Raw genomic sequence first — 20,092 nt, forward strand, 5'->3', positions numbered from 1 at the left:
TTTGGTTATTGGGCCTTTCTCCCTTACTGGGATGTAAACTGAATGAGAACCATTCTCAGAGCCTGACAGTAGCTGGCACATAATAAATACTCAGGAAACATTAAATAACATCTATACCTATTAAGTTTGTTTCAAGATTTAGATCAAAGTCCACCAATTCCTTGCATGTAGACTTTCTAGAAGCCCTTTATAACATTAAACTCTATTTTCCCTGGGTTCTAACAGCATTATTTCTTGGACAGATTTTATTCACTGATATTCACTAATATTAATATTAAACATTCACTAATGATATTTTTAAAAATAACAGCTAACGTTTAAACAGTGCATATGATGGGTGAGGTTCTGTTCTAAGAGTTTGGCATATACCAAATTCATTTAATCCTCACTACTACAAGATAGGTATTATTTTTACGCCACTTTTGCAGATGAGGAAATTGAGGCCCAGAGAAATTAAAGAACTTGCCCAAAGTCACAGATATGGCAAAGCAAATAGAGGGTACCATTTTTCACTGAGTCCTAAGAGTTGTCCCTTACCTCTGTCTCTCCTACAAAAAATATCCGATTTCCACCTGAGAAGCCCCTTCCCCAATTCCAATGTCTTTGGCTCAAGCAAAGTTTGCAGAAAAACAATTCAACTTGGAGCACACGGCATACATTAAATTAACATGTGGTTCACTGTGGGCCCTGATGCTCTCTCTAGCGCTTCCCCTGGGCGTGCAGGGCGAGTGCCTACACCTCGCAACAAAGACTCCATAAGGAGGACGCAGCGCTTTATACTGGAGGGTCACCCACTGTCTTCCTAGGCCTCACGTTACTGGCATTCTGAGATGATCTCAAACTCTCCTTTTACAGCTGTCCATGAATGAGCTCCTTCCCGGCCTGCCATACCAGTCAAAGACGCTCACTTGAAGCTTTCGCCAGGTCGACAGGTAAAGAAATAAAGGGAGTTTACCTCCTCCCCACCCCTCAGGGTCCAACCTCACCCTTAACTGTACAGCAGCAGCATGTTCGGTGCCGGCTGGAGACCCAACGCCAGCCCCTTGCCCTGCTGCCGCCCAAAGCTCCTCGTCCTGACCTGGTGTCCCACACTAAGAGCCTAGCTCGCCGCGTCGGACACCTTGTCTGTGCCCTGGTGACTCAACCCAGGGAACAGAAACCTCTCACTTTTTTCCGATCAGTCCTGGGACCCCGTCCCACCCCCAGTCCCCGCCTCCGCCTCCACCCCGCCTGAAGTTGCCCTTCTGGTTTGAGCCTGGGGACGCGACTGCCAAGATCTCCGGGGTGTGGTCAGGGACTTCGGCGACGCCTTTCCGAGGGCGGCCCCTTCCCCAACCCGGAAAAGGCGACCCAGCACGGCGGCGGCGAGCCGGGCATGCTCACTAGCGCAGGTCGGGCCCGTAGCCCGAGCAGGAAACGCCCGCGCTAGGCGGCCCCCTGCTCCGTCAGCTGGAGCCGGGCGGAGCCCGCGCCCGGGCGCTGGGTGGCTCTGCCGGTCCCCGCGCGCCTGGGCGGCCGCACACGTGTCCAGGCGTCACGTCCGCGCGCGCCCCCGGGGCTTGCGTCAGCTGCTGCTCCACAAGCTGGTGGGTCGGGGCTCTGCGCACCGCTTGGGTTCGGGGCCGGGACGCCGCCGAGAGGAGGGCACCGCGCGTGGTCCCACGCGGAGGCGCGTTCGGAACGTCAGGGACAGCGGAGAGCGTCAGCGGGCCCAGCCCCCTGTCTGCCCCGTGCCGATCGTCTCCGCCGCCCGGTCCCGGGCTGGGCGCCGTGGCGTTGCCCCGGAGCTCGCTGCCCGCGGGGCGCGCACCGCCTTGACCCGGGCGGCCCCGCGGCAGGCAGGCGTCCGCAGTTCCATGGTTGGTTCGGAGCGCGATGAGCCGCCCGTCCTCCACCGGCCCCAGCGCTAACAAACCCTGCAGCAAGCAGCCGCCGCCGCAGCCCCAGCACGCTCCGTCCCCGGCTGCGCCCCCGGCCGCCGCCACCATCTCGGCTGCGGGCCCCGGCTCGTCCGCGGTGCCCGCCGCGGCGGCGGTGATCTCGGGCCCTGGCGGCGGCGGCGGGGCCGGGCCGGTGTCCCCGCAGCACCACGAGCTGACCTCGCTCTTCGAGTGCCCGGTCTGCTTTGACTATGTCCTGCCTCCCATCCTGCAGTGCCAGGCGGGGCACCTGGTGTGTAACCAATGCCGCCAGAAGTTGAGCTGCTGCCCGACGTGCAGGGGCGCCCTGACGCCCAGCATCAGGAACCTGGCTATGGAGAAGGTGGCCTCGGCAGTCCTGTTTCCCTGCAAGGTAAGCCCAAGACGGCCCTCACACCTCCTCCCGGGTCCCTTCCGGACTCCAGTGTCCTCCAGCCCACTCGAAGGCCCTGAGAGGCGGGTGGCATCTTCTCTCGTTTAAAAAAAAAAGGTTTACAGTTTGTCCACCCTCCCCCATGCCCACCTGTCCACTTTGGGAGTAGCTCAGGGTTGACATTTGCCCAAGTACTGGCCCCAGATTAATTGGCACTCGCTGGTGGTTGGAACACACCGTAGCTCTCCTGGCCTCGTGCCTGCGTCCTTTACAGACGTGTGCTCAATAGGGCTGGGCCGCGCAAGTAAACTTGGATCGGGAAGCTGACTGTGGGGATTGAGGAGGGGGGAAATGCGCGAGCTGAACGCATCCTTGACCAGCACTCGGCTTGCCAAGATTGGTACTGGATTCCTCCTGCACCCTGCGCCTGCCGTCTGCGCACCCCTGACACGTGGGAGCTCTCGGGAGTGTAGCTAAAAAAAAAAAAAAAAAAAAAAAAGGGCGCCCACAGCCTGTTTTCCTTCAGCTACAAGAAAACCCTGCAAGCCACGCCTTTCCTTCTCCTGGCCTTCCAAGGACTGGGAAGGACTGAGGAGTTGTGGCTGCGTTTTTGTAATCAGTGGGGTGAAAACAAAGTCACTCAAGAAATTAACAAGGGCACACAAGAGCTGTTGTTACAGTTCTTTAAAGCCCATCATCTTATTGTTAATTTAGTTTAAAAAGTTATCAATGCCCTCGGGAAAAATGCAAACCCCCAAGACAAGAAAAGTTAAATGAAAGACCACGACCCCTCCCTTTCTTTGCCACCATTGTTAAGCTTAGTATGTATCTTTATAGGCTTTTTAAACCACATATACATACACCCTCGCAGCTAAATGTAGAATCATAGATGTCAGTGTGTGTCAGGAAGGTTTTTTTATAGATATGTTTTACTCCAAAAATGGCAACTTGCTGTTTTTAAGTTCATATTATCACACATTTTTCAATGTCTGAAACCTGGTTCGACCTCATTGTATTTTAAATGGCTGCATAATATTGCATTGTGTGGTCATATTATAACATTTGTGCACCACATCTAACACTTAGAAATCTTCAGAAGCAATTTCACAGACATGCCTCCCTATATTACCTCATTGTAACCTACAGCTATACTGTAAAGTTCATTCTTTGAAATTTTTTAAAAGTGAAATAGTGTCATTAATAATTGTGAAGGTATTTTGTAAAAGTAACTGCTCTGTCTCCTGTGCCATTTAGGCTGTCTTGCATTTCTCCTTGGTGCTGCTTATTTTATAGGACAAGAGCTCATTTTTAAATTAAAAATAATCCAACTGAGAATTCAGGCTTGGGACTCAGGTCAGTAAAATGAGTGATTTAATTTGGTCTGCTGCCCTGCCACAAAGTTTAAAATAGCGTATTTCAAATAAGGGATTGAAACAGTGTTTGGACTGTGGGGTTTCAGGCAACCTTAATAAATCACTTTGCTTTCATCTCCTCCTCAGAAAATGCGTACTAATTCACCCAGCCCAGTTTTTTCTCATAAAATTTAGATAAAATGTTTCCATAGTTTTCTTAGGGTCATGAAGAAGGTGGCAGCCTAGTTGTCAGAGAAGATTTGGTAATGGTTGACAGAGTAGTTATTTGATGTTTGAGATACACTATGGGGGTGGGGGATGCCCCACAAAATTTTCTAGCCGTCTTCTCACCCATTCACTTTCCCCTAAACCTTCAGTGACTAATAGAAGAAATGGCTTTAGGTGAATTATAGTTCACAAATGAGAACTTAGTATCAGTCAGTATTCCATAATTTATTTTCGAAAAGCAATCTCAGAAGAGAATCATGTTCCCAAGAGAAAGGGAAAGAAACAGTTATAACATCCTATATGGAGTGTGAAGTTTCGCTTTCAGAATCTAGAACTCTGGTTCCTATGGAAGCATATGTTCTCTCCTAATGTATAACAGGCTAGTGAAGTCATTCTCAAAGAGTTCTCTTGGGAAGCAGGGGTACTCAGCCTTTCTGCACATGTTAGTGATTTCCAGGTCTCTGTTTTATAAGAATGCTGTTGAGCAAAGCCATTACTTTGCAAGCTAAAATTTAAAAGGGCCAACCATTGCCCTACAGACCAGGAACCAAGCTTAGAATGTGATCTTTGGATTACTTTTGTGTGTGCGTGTGTTTGAGATTTACAAAGCTGGAGTGTGCATACCTCACCTTTGGTTGACCAATAATCCAAACTATTGACAGGACAGCTTAGCTAGTTAGTGCGGATAAACCAAACTGGGACATATACATAGCCCCAGCAACCAACCAAGATATGTTAGTTGGAAAAGATGGGAAACAACAGGGAGTGGTAAACCCTGTGTCAAATTTAAAACAAGGTAGGTCTGTTTACCTAGCCTTGTGGCCTGCAGTTTGAGGCTCCTAGTAATCATAGGGACTGCCTTGTCACTGTACCCATCTGCTCTCAGAATCTCTCATGGACTGGCTCATATGAGAAAACCAATATTGAGTAAAGTCCTAGAGCTCAGGTCTCAAGAGCTGCCTGGCACTGCCACTGTTTGCCTGAGAGACCCCCTCTGGGGGCCTTGATTTCCTCATCTATAAATTAGGGATGAGATTGCCTGGCTCGTAAGGACCTGTAGCTTCTAGTATTCCATGAGAAGAAGGGAGGCCATGTGGAATGTTATTAATGCCCTCCGTGTGCCAGCTACTCTGCATGGGTCAGCTTTTATTAGTTTGCCTTTTCTTCAGATGAGAAAACTCATGCCTATAGAGTGGTTAAATGTGAAATGACTTCTCAAGTCACATAGGTAGTAAGTGGGCCAGTCCATGCATCTGTATTCCAAAGGCACAAATCTTTCGTATGTAGGAATAGTATGAAAGTTTTTGTAGGGAATTTGATTCTGAGTGTATATACCAGGGTTCCAAATCATGGCTCAAAGTTGACACCAGTAACAAAACCATCTGGTTGGATGAGTTCACCAGATGGGCCTCTGATGGGACTGCCCCAGCATGACAACATACATACTCACTCTGAAATTCATTGGCAGGAATTTTGTAAGGCATGTGAAGTAGAAAGATCAGGGTCGGAGGGAAGCCTACAAACCTAATATTTTGGGAGATTTCATCACAGCTCTGGACTGCTCATGCTTCAGTTGGCCAAAAATGGATGTATTGTCAAATAGCTACCCTACAGAGGTGTGGGGACACTTAAAGCCTAGAGTGTTGCCAGCCCCTTTGATACAGGGTACCACACGCATTATTAGCTCAGGTCTCCTTTTTAGAAAAAGAATGTCTATTAGAATATACTCTTCCACTTGGGGTATTTTTAGTCCATTCTATGGCTTGTTCCACACCTGAGAAATTTGACATCCTGTTCCCAGATCTCAAACCCCACCCCCAGTTTGTGGGCGTAGGGGGAGAAGTGACACAAACGTGTCAACCACACAGTCTGTTTTACCACTCAACAGTGTGTTTTGATATCAGCCAAGTATTGCTCTCCATAACTGTGGGAAATGCTAATCCACTCCTGCCTACTAAGAGCATGATACATTTTCTTTCCACTTTATCTTCTATGAAAGTTTCTAATAGCATATCTCCAAATAATTGTTGAATTTGAAAGCCTCAGCCAGCCAGACAAGTTTTCCCTTTTGTTGGATTGTGACAATGTTGTTTTAGTTCCTAAAAAAAACAAAAAATAAATAAAACCAAGTCAGGTCAGCCAGCACAGTTGAAAGTTTAAAAGTCCCTTGATGCGACCTCATCTAGTCCAGTGGAGACAAACTCTGTAAATACCAGCAAGGACCAGGTAATGCAAGGGAGAGAGGCATCTGACACATGGCCCCAGGGTCGGGAGCTGGAGGATGGGTGCCACCTCCAAAGAGGGCAACCCTCATTCAGCTCTGGCTGATTGGTGGGGGTGGGGATGTGGGTGCAGCCATGCCAGACCTTTAGATTTTTTTCAAGAAAAGCCAAAAATCTGAATTTTTCCAATGTTAAATATCTCAAATTTTTTTTTTTTCTAACATTGGCCGAATCCACATGGACAGCCAGCATTTGCAGGCCAAACCAACCATGTCTCCAGGCCAAATTCCAACTGCCAACGTGCAGCCTCTGATCTGGTTCTCCTGTAGAAAGCATTCTGTGAGCCTGGAAGTTCTCATTTAACTCTTGCCATACATGAGCTTCAGAACAATGATACATCCCAACCATGGGTGATTTTGTAGCTTGTCTTTTCATCTTTATTTTGCCAAGAGAATATTCTATTCTGGCCACCAGGAGACCTGAAATATCCTCCTAGTTACTAGATGTTTGACTTTGTTCAGGTCAGTTTGTTTTTTTTGCATCCAAGTGAGGGTCTTCAAGAGAAGGGGTTGGGCTAAATGATTATACCAAGGTTTGTTCTTACCCTAAAATTTTGGGATGTAGTAAGCAGACCCAGGAAAAAGAACACTAGCCAGGAGACAGAAGAACTGGGTTCTCGTCCTGGCTTTGTATGACTTTGGTCCACTCACTTCGCTGACTTTGTTTTTTCCTCTGTTGAGAAGAATGGAGCTAACACTTAGCTGGTGGGTGCTCTGAGATCAGATTAGAAGAGCTGTAGAGGGCTTTTGCTTCACCATTTCAAATGGAAGATGAGTGGTGTTAGGGTGGTTGTAAGGTGATGGGTGATCACCTAGAAGTATAAGCTGATTAGCCTAAAACGGTTTCAAAGATTTCTTCTTTACCTCAAAAGTTCCTCTAAGACAAAAATCAATTACTTTGGAAATTGTCTCTGCAGGCCTCACTACTGCCTGAAATTAACAAGGTTGACCCATAAAAGCATAGAATGAGATGGCAAGCACCCTAGTCCACATACTTTAACCCCAGGGCTCAAGATTTTAAAGAACAAAATTGACAATACAGCTTTTATTGTATTTTATTATATAAAACAGAAGCATTAGAATACTACATAGCAGTAATAACGTTCAATGCCAAAAATTTTTCACAGGTCACCACAACCTGGAAATGGAATAAATCATTATTAAAGTTAATCCTTAGTACAGCCAGAATGGAGGCTTACCTAAAGTTACAGCAGGTCTGGCCTATAAAGTACCAGCCTGACATTGGGTTAGTTTCTCCTATTCTGTGAGTTAGATCCCTGTTTTGAAGCCCCATAGAAAGCACTGTGTACACGTGACTATAGTAAGACCTGGATGTAAAATGTCTTAAGAGCCAGCCTTGTGCTTCTGACAAAATTTGTGAGAAATGGCATTTCTTGTTCAAAACCATAAGGTCCTCACTCCTTGAAAGGGGCACAGTGGACCCTTTTGCGAGACTGAATGCCAGCATTCAGAGCCACTGTGTATTGCTGGCGAATTGTGCAGGGTGTGATCATACATGGGGTATTAGAATGTGGTTCTACTCTGGACACCTTGAAAAGCAAAGTAAGAATGTTTTCCTGATCAAATGTATCTTTAGATTAAGCTGTCGAGGATACCTTGTAAGGCTTATGAGAAATTCTCGACTTTGCCCCAGATGCCCATCTTTCTCCATTAGTTTCTTGAAAATTGGGAAACTGTTATTTTCCTTGTTTCCAGTTTGGTAAAAATCTTATGTATGTAGACTATGTAGCATTAATGACACAAAGGATTACCTTCTTCCCAGTTTTTGGCCACAGATGCTACTGAGATGAAAAGTATCCCTTTGTTACATGTGTGGGCCTGTGCACTGTTTTAAAACTTTGAATCAACAAAGTTAGTGTCTTTGGGTCCCTCCTTCCCCCAGACTCCCTGACGGTTTTGAAGGCAGGTTCTAGTCGTGCCTCCGGGTCCAAACCCTGACTCTGTCCCCACTGTAACTGGCTGGTGACCTCTCCAAGCCTCAGTGGCTCATTGGTAAAATGGGGTGATGATAAGGTTGTTGTAAGGATCAAACACCATAATAATTCATGTGAGGTGCCTAGCACAGCCCTGGCACTAAATAAATGTGCATAGGCAGAAGCTGATAGAAAGCAAATGGCCAATGTCTGAATTCAGGCCCAGGCATAAACTTGAAAAAATGGTATCTTTCTTATTTTCTCCCATGGATTTTCCTACTGAACTGCTTTTCCCTACTCCTAATCACATAGGGTTTTCATAGAGCTGGGTAAGTTGGCCCTGGTATTGGTTTTTCAGTGATGAGACTTTTTTTCTCTCATTTCTTTTTTTTCAAATGTTTTAAAAGGGAAAGCCTGGTTAGATTAAGCAACATTTTTAAGTATATGTATTATATGCATTTTATTTTATATATTATATGTTTGCTAAAGTTATGATCCTTATTTTAAAATGTAGAACATATAGAAAGTAAACTAAAATGCTCTGTAATCCCCCCACCTAGAAATAACCATTATACCATTTTGCATCTGTCCTTGCAAACTTATCTCTACATCAGTGGAATTTGTCATTCAAAAAAAAAGTAGGTGAGATGGGAAATCCTATTATACAGACTGTTTCATAACCTTCTTTATCTAATACATCATGACTGCTTTTCTACATGGATAAATACTATTTAAAGCCATGTTTAATGGCCGCATAATACTGCAGTTCTATAACAGTACCAGAGTTATCTAATCAGGCTCCTGTTTGTGGTCATTTTTCTGTTTTCTTACTGAGATTATAAAAAAATAAATACTATTATAACTAAATCCTTGTGCATAAGAAAATAATTATTTCTAAGGATAAATTCCTAGAAATTGGTTGGTAGAGTCCAAGGGTATATGCAGAAATATAAGCTTTTAATAGGAGAACCAAATTGCTTTCTCCTTTGGAATTATTTGTAATTGAGTGCCCATTTCTTCCCAGCATCACCAACACTGGGTGTTACCCTTTTGATTTTCTTAATGCTGCTGCCTGCTCTGTCTCTCTGATGTAACATCAGGCCAGAGTTGGCTGCTGCTTTACCCACTAACTTGTGATCATACCCACTCTTATCTTGGAATCTCCCAAAGCTCCAGGCTGTCTCCTTCCCACAGCCCATCTGCCTCACCAGCCGTTGCCTGCACCCACCCCTCCCATCCTCCTGAAACTATGTCTGATGGTGGAGACAGACGTGCCAACAGGGCAGCAGAGCCCTTCTGAAGTGAGATGAGCAGAGAGGAGTCTGAAGACCTCACTGCTTGGTGGTGCCAGCTGCATTCTGAAGGATGAGCAGCAGTTTGCCCATGAAGAAGGAAGGGATGGCAGATCACGAGGAGGCTATATGGGAGGCCAGTAGAGTTGCTTGTAGAGAACGTAGCTGGCCTTGCTATAGGTGGCCTGAACTAGGTATATTATTTTATGTTATTTCCCTCATTACTTTGTAAAGGAGATAGGACATAGTTAGTGTCCCCCCCGCCCCCCAAGAGATTTGCACAAGCTCATGCAGTCTGTAGGTTCAGGGAGCAGAAACACCAGTGTGGGCCTTGTAATCACACATACAGTGTCTTTTCCACTACAGCCTCCTGCCTTTGCTGCTGCCCACCCCACGCTGCTGACGAACAGTGATTCCCCTTCCCATTCCAGACTCCAATAGTGGCTTTTGGAGGGATGGCAGTACTGGGGGTTCTCTTACCGGCCAGGTAAAACACAGAATGCCCAGTTAAATTTGAATTTCAGATAAACAACAAGTAATTTGGAGGGTAGGGAGTATAAGCATACCCAAATATTGCCTGAGAGATACTGGCATCTTGTATTTTTACGTGCTAATTTTACAACCCTACCACTTAAGTCTTCTGGTGAATTTAATTGCTTTAGTCCAGAATTAAAGACAGCTGAGGGGAGTGGAGCTGTTTGCAGTAAAGTGATTGTGCAGGTGCGGACAGGGCATGGAAGAGTGAGGGCATATTGAAAAGGGTAGGCAGGACACCGGTCACATGGCGTAAAGCTTTTTACTCTAAAGGTGCTCTTGTTTGCTTGCACGGGCACTCTGAAGGGACCTCACAAAACTGGTTCTCCAAGACAGTGTGGTTCCTGCTAACTCTGGCTATGGACAGATGAAAAACATACATGGTCAAAAGTCAACTTTTGTTTAAAGTTTCTAAGATTAAAAGTAGGGCTTCTGTAAGGCCAAACACACGCTCTCCCCATAGCAGGACATTCTCAAATTTCTGCAATAATCACGCCAAAAATCTTCCACCAAGACACCTTTTAGTAAGAAAGCTAGCTGCAACAGTGGTTTGCTAACTTTCTCTTCTTCAAAAAGGATGAATTTTTGAGCCCAAGATTTTGATTATGAATAGAATTGCCCTACCCAGAAGAAAGTTTGTAAAGTTAACAGTATTTTCTTAGTCTCACTGCTGTTTAATGACACTGACGGTTCTGGTGCTGAGTAATATTATCTTCTCATATCATTATCTGTAAAACTGCTAATGCACTATTGGCCAATAATTATCTCTTTGTACTGCCTCATAGTGGAGCTAAGGAATTTACCATTTGAGTTACCTGAAAATAAGCTAAGGTTCTCAGAGGAAGGATGCTAGACAGATGCAAGTTGAGTATTTTTATAATTAAGTCACCAGAAGAGATTTCACTTTCTCCTCTTGCCCAAGTCTGGCATGATTAACTTGAGGAGTCTACAATTTCTTCCACTGTTAATAACAGTCAAGAAGTGAGTTGTAGGCAGTTTTATAGACCCGGAGGTGACTGGGTAGGCCCAAGGTCACACGGGACACTGGGTACTTGAGTTCTAATCATAGCTGCTCTACCATTATTGTAAACACATTTTACAGCCATCAGAAGGACAAGGACAACAGTGCTGCTGTTTCCCAGTCTATGTAAGATCTCAGAAGAGCTATAAAGTCCCCCATCCCAAATATTTATGTAAATAAAACAAAAATGACAAAGCAAATCCATAGTGCCTGAAATCTAAAGTAACAATAAACATTTTTTTCTGACATGATCTCAAGGTCTATTGAATTTTTTTAATGCTAAATTCTATAGTAAAACATCTAATTAAAGTAAAGTTAATATGGTGGAAAACATGTCATCTTCTGCAGATAAACCTAATATTTATTCATTTATCAACAAATACTGGGTGGGCAAGAAGCAGGCAGTGGATCAGTAAATCAATAAAATTAATAGGTCCTTAAATTAACTGGAAAATAACCTGAGATCGTTCATTGGTATTTTGAGGGTAGAGAAACATTTTTAATCACAAAGAAGCTAGCTTGAATTGATAGAAATCCTTTTTAAAAAGTGGTAAAATTTAAGTTTAACTGCTGGTTAAAATGGAAAAGTTTTACCATGGTGTGGATCTATACTAGGTTTAGCTACAACTCCCATTTGAACAAGTCTAAAGAATGTTGAGAAGACAGAGACTTCAACCAATAGTCTCCTAATTATCTGCTGATCATACCAAATAAATTACACTGTCAGGAACTCATCCTTCCTGTTGGACTCACATAGCTCTATTTCTGGGTTCACCTCCCTAGTGCCAAAAGAAGGAGTGGGAGGGGTTTGGGTAAATTTCATTCCTGGAGCTCATCGTTCAGGTGGGTCTGGATTGGAGTAGGAGTTTACCTTGGACCACTGAGGGTAGGGGGATGGATAATGAAACTGCAGTGGAACTGCAGAAACTACATGTCAGGGCCCCTCAAACCTTTGGAAGGATCAGAGGACAATGGAGAATGCTTTGTCTTCTAGGAGGACAAACGCAGTGCTACTTAGTGTAACAATTTCTCTCTTCAATGCAAAATTGTATTGGTTCACTAAAAATGAATACCAAAGAACCTGTAGGAAAAGAAAAACTATTAACTGTGGTTGCATTTACATGTAGATGTACTAAAAGTATATTTTCTTTTTTTTTAAAAAAAAAAATACTATTGTGATAACAATTTATTCAACAAACTCTGCATAAGAAATCTCTATATCCCATGAAGGATAAATATGCTAACTCAGTCCCTGAATTCTTTAATACATTTTTACTTTGATATGATTTCAAATTTACACAATAGTTGCAATAATAGTACAAAAAATTCCCATATAGCCTTTATCCAGGTTTACCAGTTGTTTCCTTTTTACCCTATTTACTTTGTCATTTGTGCTCTGCCCATTCATACATTTTTTTTTTTAACCAGTTGAATGCAAATTGCAGGCATCCTGTCCCTGTACTCCTAAATAACTCACTGTGTTTCTTTGAAAAACAAAGACATTTTCTTACATAATTATGGCACAGTTATCAAAATTAGGAAATGTGGCACACAGTAGTAGATACTATTATCCAATCCACAGTCCATATTCAAATTTCAGCTGTTGCTCCCCCATATGTCCTTTGTAGCAATATTGGTTTCTCAGTCCAGGATCATGCATCACATTAGCAGCCAGTGTGCATTTTGTGATCATTACAGCTTATTTAGATGGAAGGAAAGCATCGTTTGCTTTTACTTCAAGACAAGGTCATTTCTTGGATTTAATTCCCAAGTCTACGATCATTAACAACAAAATATTGATTGTGCTTTGTTTTTCTTGAGACATTCTCATTTGAGGCACTGGTAGATATTTTGCTAATAAATTTCAGCCGTTTCCTAGGAGATAAGCAGGTCTAGGCAGGGTGGTTACCTCATAGTTCCCAAGAGGGACAAGCCTCTACCGAGGAGTGCATGGCATCTCCACTGTAGTATACTGTTGATTGTTGGAGTTCAGCAGATCGTTCTTGAATTGTGTGGCGTCAAACTTAATGAGATTAAATGACTTGTTCTAAACCACTCACTGCATCCATGGCCTTCACTAGCACCCCAGCTAAGAAAGGTTATTTATTTTGCTTCTATACTCATTTCATAAGCAAATATAATGTGACTGTGTTTATTAGGTAAATAACAGGTGTCTCATGTTTGACTGTTCTGACGTATCTCATTGTATCTGTATGTGAAAGGGTTTGTATGCTGAAAAGGGAAAAACCCTGCCTAAATTCCAACTTAAATACAACCTTCAAACCCCAAGCCCAGTGAAAGAATGGGAACTATTTACTGCTTTCTGTGAAGACTTAAAAATGAGGCTCCAGATTACACGCTGCCTTTGAAAGGCAGAACACATTTGCACAAGACGTTTGAGCCATTGCAACATGAAAAGTTCCTTAAACAGTCAGAAATTGGATTTCAACATTTTTTGTTTGTTTGTTTCTCATTCTGCTGGACCATCTTCCACCTCCCTACGCTGTTTAACTTTGTGTTTCTGTGTGTGTGCGCGCGCGCGCGCGCGCGCTTTCTTTAGAGAGTTACTTTAATTCCCCCTGGGGGAAATGAGCAGATATTTCCCTAGGGAGAAATCTCATTTATAGCTGTTGGCTTGTCCCAAGACACACAGGCAGCCTCTGCAAACCAGAGCGGTGCTTTCTCTCAGTAACAAGACGTACGGCTAAGGACCAGGCGTCTAAAGGAAAGCCCTCCCTGGCTCAAACGCAGAAGTCCTTTGACCCTTCACATTTGGTGGGGCCAGCCCTAGCCAGAGTGTGAAAAGTGAAACCTCAGGACTTTTTGCCAGATGCCAGAGAAGGCCAGGAGGACCTGATGGCTGGTTACTTATTTGTGAGGTGCTGCTGCCTTATTCCTTAGGGAGTGGTGCTTTCAGGGCTGTTTTTCTGCTTGCACGCCAAGGAAGAAGTTAATACTAGAACCTGCTTCCAAAAGCAGTGTATCTATGGACTCTGAGTTTTGTATGTGTTGGGTTGGGGCCGGGAATGAAGGCAGATGTTCTGTTCCCCTTTCTCAAAATATTCTTTGTTTGACTCCTGAGCTGTGGTGTGCTGGGAAAGCCCTGGTGGGGCAGCCTGGGAACATAGGGCTCTATTCCTGGTGTGGCCACTACTGACCACGAGGCCATGACTGGTTAGTCACGCTCTGGGAGCCTCCAGCTTCTGGTCTGTGAAACGGGTAGAACCAGCTCCCTGGTCTACCCCCACGCTTTGCAAGCAGCCAGATTCTGGCTGTGTGTCAGGGCTGGCATTTTTGAGTTGTCCTGGCAGTGCCCATTGGGCAGAACAGTGACCCACGCTTGCTGGCGTGGGCACCTCCCAGCTGTGATTGTGGCTGCCCAGAAGCCAGGTTTTGTCATTATTCAGAATTGGAACCAGTAGTTCTCATCAGAATCAGTGGTTCTCACCCAGGGCGATTTTGCCCCCTGGGAGACATTTGGCCATGGTTGGAGACATTTCTGTGTTGTCACAACTGAGGGGCAGGGAGTGGTTACTACTGGCATCTAATGAATAGAGGCTAGAGATGCTGCTAAACATCCTCCAGTACACTGCACAGCCCCCACAACAAAGAATTATCTGGTCCAATAGTAGCGCCAGTAGAGAAACCCTGAAAATAAACTGAATTGTCTGTGAGGTCCCTGACCTGCCTTCTACTTTAGCTTTTATCCCCACTGTTTCTCCAGTGCTAGAACCAGGTGGAACAACTCCACCCGCAGTCCAGCTGCCCATAGGAAAGCTGCCCTCACCCCTTCTTCCTCACCCTGGCCCACTTTGAAATCACCTGTCTGGTGATTTTCTGGTTTTCTTTTGCACAATCATCTGTGCTTCTGATGCATTTGAGTTGTTGGTTGTTAAGTCTATTGTATGGCCCCTCTTAACTGGAACACCGCAAGGGCAGGATCCACAGCTGACTCCCTCTGTGTGCTCTAGCACAGAGGTTCGTGGCCTTAGCAACCCTCTGAAACCTTTGGAGTTTTTCAAGAAAACACAAACCCAAGGCCAGGGGCTGGTGAGGTTTGGCTTTGCCGCTCAGAGGCACTTAGACAGTTTTACACACGGTGTTGGGAAACTCACAGACCCCTAAAGCCCTCTCTCTGATCCCTGGATGAGGGCCCCTGATGAAGGTGACAGGGACACCCATCGTGCTCTGGAATGTCATTCCAGAACAACGCCAAGACTATTGTAAGTATGAAACATGGCACAGGAGAGTGTGTGTACGTATGTGTGTGTGTTTATAAAGTAGATCTTTTCTCCAATCCAGCCGTCATAAAAGTGGCACCAGTGGTCATGAAGACACAGACCTTACCCATGCTGGAAAGAGAGGAATAGATAAAGTTCAGCTTGTTTAGAAAAAGCAGAGTAAGTACCTAAGGCTTTAAAAATATATTTAATACAGAATGTAACAAGATCTTTTTTCATAATGTCATTGTCCACACAAATGCAAAGTGATGCCTTTACTGTTTGTATAGTCTTGGGGAGGTTCCCTGTTCTCGATATTTGTGTTGAAATAAGTGTTGAATGTGTGACTTGTAAGGCAAACCAAATAATTCAGATATAAATTTTTCTACTTGACTGGGAAAAGTTCTAAAATGATTGCTAGATGATACATATTTGTCATAAATGTTGAGTCCATGAATAAGGGGTGGTTTGGGGCTTTGGGAAGAAGTGCAGGTGGTACTTTTCTGTGTGCCGTTGGCCTAAGTTCATCTTGTTCCTGGGATTATTCCTGGGCAGCCGTGGTGAACAGCTCATTCTGAACTATCTTCAGGTAGTGAGGGCTCGTTTCAGCCAGAGAATCTGCCAGGCTCTGGGCTAGTTCTTGCTATTTTTTATTGTGTGTTTTCAAACTCTGGACAGAAATACCTCACCCATCTCTCACAGAAGAACATCAGAAGCCTTTGTATCCCTAGATTTAAAACACAGTTAACAGAGATCTGGTTTTGTTTTTTTTTTGGGGGGGGTGGCAGTGCTTTATAAAGTTAGGAACATAAAGTGTAAATATACATGGATAAATAAATTTATTTCTCCTGATTAAGTTTTTTTATACCCAGGCTTTAAAAATTAGTCCATGGTTTAAAAAAGATGAACAAACAATTCCTGTGGGCAAAGTAACAGTGAAATATTTCTTCCAATTTCTATTGAAGATTATAATCCGCTTTAGTTACGGGGGATGTGGGGAGGAATGAGCTGCATTTCTTTCTTTGAGCCACTCTCCTTCCTGATTAGAGGAGACTAATGTCTCTGCGAGTGGAGGCTGTCATCTTTGCTCCTGTGTCCTCCGAGTGGCTACAGCTTGGCGTTTTGCATGGAGAAGGTGCTCAGTACCTGCTTGTTGTTAGTGATAAATTCATCTGTCAAGATTAGAATTTGACCTTCTTAAGGTTTACAAGGGGGTTATTCTATAAGGCAGGGTAGGGAGAGGCAAAAATACTGTGGTGTTTTTGTTTTTTGTATTTTGGGTTTCTTTTAGCAATTGGACATATTTTTTTTTAGCCTCTTAGAAAAATGACCTGCCCTGGCCTTATTTGGTGCCTCCATGTCTCAGGGAGCGGGGGAATTCAAGTGTCGTAAGCCAGACAGCTTACCTGCCACTCTGTGCTCCAGGGCTATAAGGCTGACACCCGATTTCACATGAAAAGGTGATTCAGGTTTCTTAATTCTTTACAAGACAACATAGTACTCTGAGCAAGTGTCTACTTGTGGGCTGATTCTCCATCTGGTATCTAGGAATTAACTTTGTCATTCTTGTGAGAGTTGGGAGCAGAAGTCCAATTCCTTGGCGTGGCCTCTTGCTACGCTGAAAGTGATTTATCCATCGGGTATGGCATCCTGAGTGCAAGGGACAATAAGGTTTCGTTCCTTCCCTATTAAAGCAGTGTCTGAGGGGCAGACTGACTGTGTCAGCAAACTCACCTGGTACCCCTTCCTTCTGGGCCTGTCCTAACAACCTGACATACCTGGTTGTGAAGTGATTTGTCCTTGGACTTGAGGAAGTGGTCTGGGGAAAGTTCACAGGGCTTTGAGAGGAGGGTTAGGCCCTTCTCATCTTAACCTCCACTGGCTGGAACAAAGTGACAAGCAGTCTTCTTGGATGTGATCTCCTTCCACCCAAAAACCCCAGAGGAAGGGTTAAAAGGAGAAGGTGGGTAATATTTCTAGCAGTGTGAAGGTGTCTCCAGCCCTCCTCCACCCTAGCCTAGTCATTCCAGCAATCAAGAGCAAGGAGCCAAGGGGCAGCCTTCCCCACGGCCTGCCTGCCAGTCACCAGTTTGAGCCAGGAAGGAGTTGGGGGCACAATGGAGAGAATTATACTATTTGCAAAATTGTCTTTATGTGAAAACTAGTCTGGAGATAATGTAATGTTCTTTGCCCTACACTCCCCCAAGCAATTAAATTCTTTAAAAAACAGCTTCACAGAAAATAAAGGGAAGGCCAGGTTTTATAGAGCTGGCCCAACAATACTGTTTGTTGGAGATGTGTATAGTAAGAGAAGATTAGTTCTCAGCTTTGTATCAGTGTTGGAGCAGGGGCACGGGAAGCAGTGTATCTCTGGCTCAGGAAGTGCCCTTGATTTCATGTGTGACAACACTGATGATGAATAAGGCACTGAGATGTTTAGTCTTGAACATTTCACTCATCTTGAACAAAAGTAGTTGAGATAAGGATACAGTTTAAGCCCTGGAAACCTGAGTGGGCATACCCAACAGTCTTAGAGGGTCGCACCAAGAGAAGTCTTGAGAAGGCCGGTGGCTCAGTTTCTTTCTTTCTGTCTCTGCAGTATGCCACGACGGGCTGCTCCCTGACCCTGCACCACACGGAGAAGCCAGAACATGAAGACATCTGTGAATACCGTCCCTACTCCTGCCCTTGTCCTGGTGCTTCCTGCAAGTGGCAGGGGTCCCTGGAAGCCGTGATGTCCCATCTCATGCATGCCCACAAGAGCATTACCACCCTTCAGGGAGAAGACATCGTCTTTCTAGCTACGGACATTAACCTGCCGGGGGCCGTTGACTGGGTGATGATGCAGTCGTGTTTTGGCCACCACTTCATGCTGGTGCTGGAGAAACAAGAGAAGTACGAAGGCCACCAACAGTTTTTCGCCATTGTCCTGCTCATTGGCACCCGCAAGCAAGCCGAGAACTTTGCCTACAGACTGGAGTTGAATGGGAACCGGCGGAGACTGACCTGGGAGGCCACGCCCCGGTCCATTCACGATGGCGTGGCCGCAGCCATCATGAACAGTGACTGCCTTGTTTTTGACACAGCCATAGCACATCTTTTTGCAGATAACGGGAACCTGGGAATCAATGTGACGATTTCTACATGTTGTCCATGATGCACCATGTGGCTTTCATAAACCATCAAAATTATTTGGGCATAGTGCTCTATGTTTAATAAAGATTTTTATAGATGTTTTATTCCATATGTCTTCACAAGTCAAGACCCACAATTACCCTGTGTTTTGTTTGAACAGCAGCTTCCCACCTGGCATTGGCCCAACAAAATTCATTAACCTGGGATGAATGGGGTTGGCCCATTAGTGATTTGGAGGCTGTTCTGTGATCTAAAATCAACTCTATTAGTAAATCTTTCCTACTTCCTGAACAACACTTGACAGGTTGCTCAGGGCTGCTGTGGATGAGTATGTTAGAAATTGGAGGCTCCTTCCTGCCTGCCTCCCTCCATCGGTCCCTTGACATTGACAAAAGCACAGTGACTGTCAGCAGATTCCTTTACTTTTGTTTTTAGCAGGTAGGAATTGTTTTAATGCATTTTAAATAATGTTTCTCAGATGGGATGGCTGACCAGTATGCCTAGAATCACCTGGAGTCCTCATCTTAAAATTGCAGATTTAGGTAGCCTGTGAGTTTAACAATCTCATCAGGTGATTCTTTTCAACAGGAAAGTTTGCGAATTACTGGGTTAAATTGTGGGAAAGAGTCCAGATTTTAAGGGTGCTTTAAGATTGCCCTCAGCTGATACTGTTTGTCTTTCTATTTCATCGCCTAACATCCCCCGACTCTCAAATTAAACTAGAACTGCAGATCCACAGGAACACACTGCCGAGGTTTGGTCACTCTTGTGTTTTGGGTGGATGGCCCAGGAAAGCAAGTCACATGGCCATTGATAACTCTCACATCATAAGTTTCCGCTCACCCCTAGTACAGATGACCTGTTTACACTTGGCTTCCCTCAGAAGCCCTGCCTGACTGTAGCTGGTGTGAAAGACTAGATCAGTAGAATTGGAAAAGCTTTATAACCAGTGTGTCATATGCTTGCTATTTAAAGGTACGTGTTGGTTTGTTTCTGTTTTCTGCCACATTCACTTTAGTTTTTTAATAAATATTTTCCAAAAATGAATATTGTGCTTCATTTTCCCAGTGGAGTCTTGTGTATTTATTGTGCATCTACTCAACAGTGTGCAGGTGCAATGAACTTTCTCCACTACCTCTGCAGCTGGAGCTTCCACTGTAGCCACGTGGGAAACAGTCATTAGGCCAAGTCATGGTGCAGGCCGGTGGCAGCACTGGGGTCCCAAGCTCGCATTAGGCACTGGTGTTGCAGCTCTCCTCCCTGGGGCTGTCCTTCTTGTCTGGCAGGCCAGCACCTGTGTAAGAGGAGGATTGCTCCTGCTTTACAGAATCAGAAGGAAGAGGCTTAGCTAGTGCTGATGTCCAGAGTACTGGGGTTGATCCAGGGTGACCCACTCCCTCAGTCCCAACCCTAAACTTCCAAAGGAATTCAGATTAGCCCCACATGTTTGTGGGGAGTTAGCTATGCTCCCCGCAAAAGTTAGGGTTCCTCAGACAGGGGTCATTGCAAAGGATGAAAAAATAGTAGGAAACAAATAAAAATAATACACAGAGCCAAAGATATAGTTTATAAAGTAAAGATTTATGAAGATAGACATAGCAGGGTGCCCGGAAGGTTACATCTCTCCCGGCGGAAATGCAACCAAAACTGAAGTTTTACACAGATACTTATAGCACAGGTACAGGTTTTCGGTTGCCAAGGGTAATGGGATTTACATAATAATAGGCAGTTTGGTTTAGAGTCAAAGTCTTCTAAAAGGCTACTACAGATCCTTCAACTAACCCTGTCCAGGTGAACAATGAG

At 44.6% G+C, this 20,092-nt stretch overlaps 1 protein-coding gene across 1 annotated transcript; it reads left to right on the forward strand.

Moving 5' to 3' along the window:
* The first annotated feature begins 1,557 nt into the window (after positions 1 to 1,557).
* On the forward strand, positions 1,558 to 19,334 carry SIAH2 (siah E3 ubiquitin protein ligase 2). Its single transcript, XM_069473081.1, has 2 exons — positions 1,558 to 2,292; positions 17,754 to 19,334. The coding sequence occupies exons 1-2, from the start codon at positions 1,876 to 1,878 to the stop codon at positions 18,309 to 18,311; spliced, it is 975 nt and encodes a 324-aa protein (XP_069329182.1). The 5' UTR covers positions 1,558 to 1,875; the 3' UTR covers positions 18,312 to 19,334.
* The last annotated feature ends 758 nt before the right edge of the window (positions 19,335 to 20,092 follow it).

Source organism: Eulemur rufifrons, chromosome 7 (genome assembly GCF_041146395.1).
Source record: "Eulemur rufifrons isolate Redbay chromosome 7, OSU_ERuf_1, whole genome shotgun sequence".
Lineage (NCBI taxonomy): Eukaryota > Metazoa > Chordata > Mammalia > Primates > Lemuridae > Eulemur > Eulemur rufifrons.

Bases quoted from the DNA above. Each gene is read 5' to 3' on its own strand.
- SIAH2 (XM_069473081.1), top strand. From the start codon at position 1,876: ATGAGCCGCCCGTCCTCCACCGGCCCCAGCGCTAACAAACCCTGCAGC. The intron at 2,293-17,753 runs GTAAGCCCAAGA...CTGTCTCTGCAG, and splicing joins CAGTCCTGTTTCCCTGCAAG to TATGCCACGACGGGCTGCTC.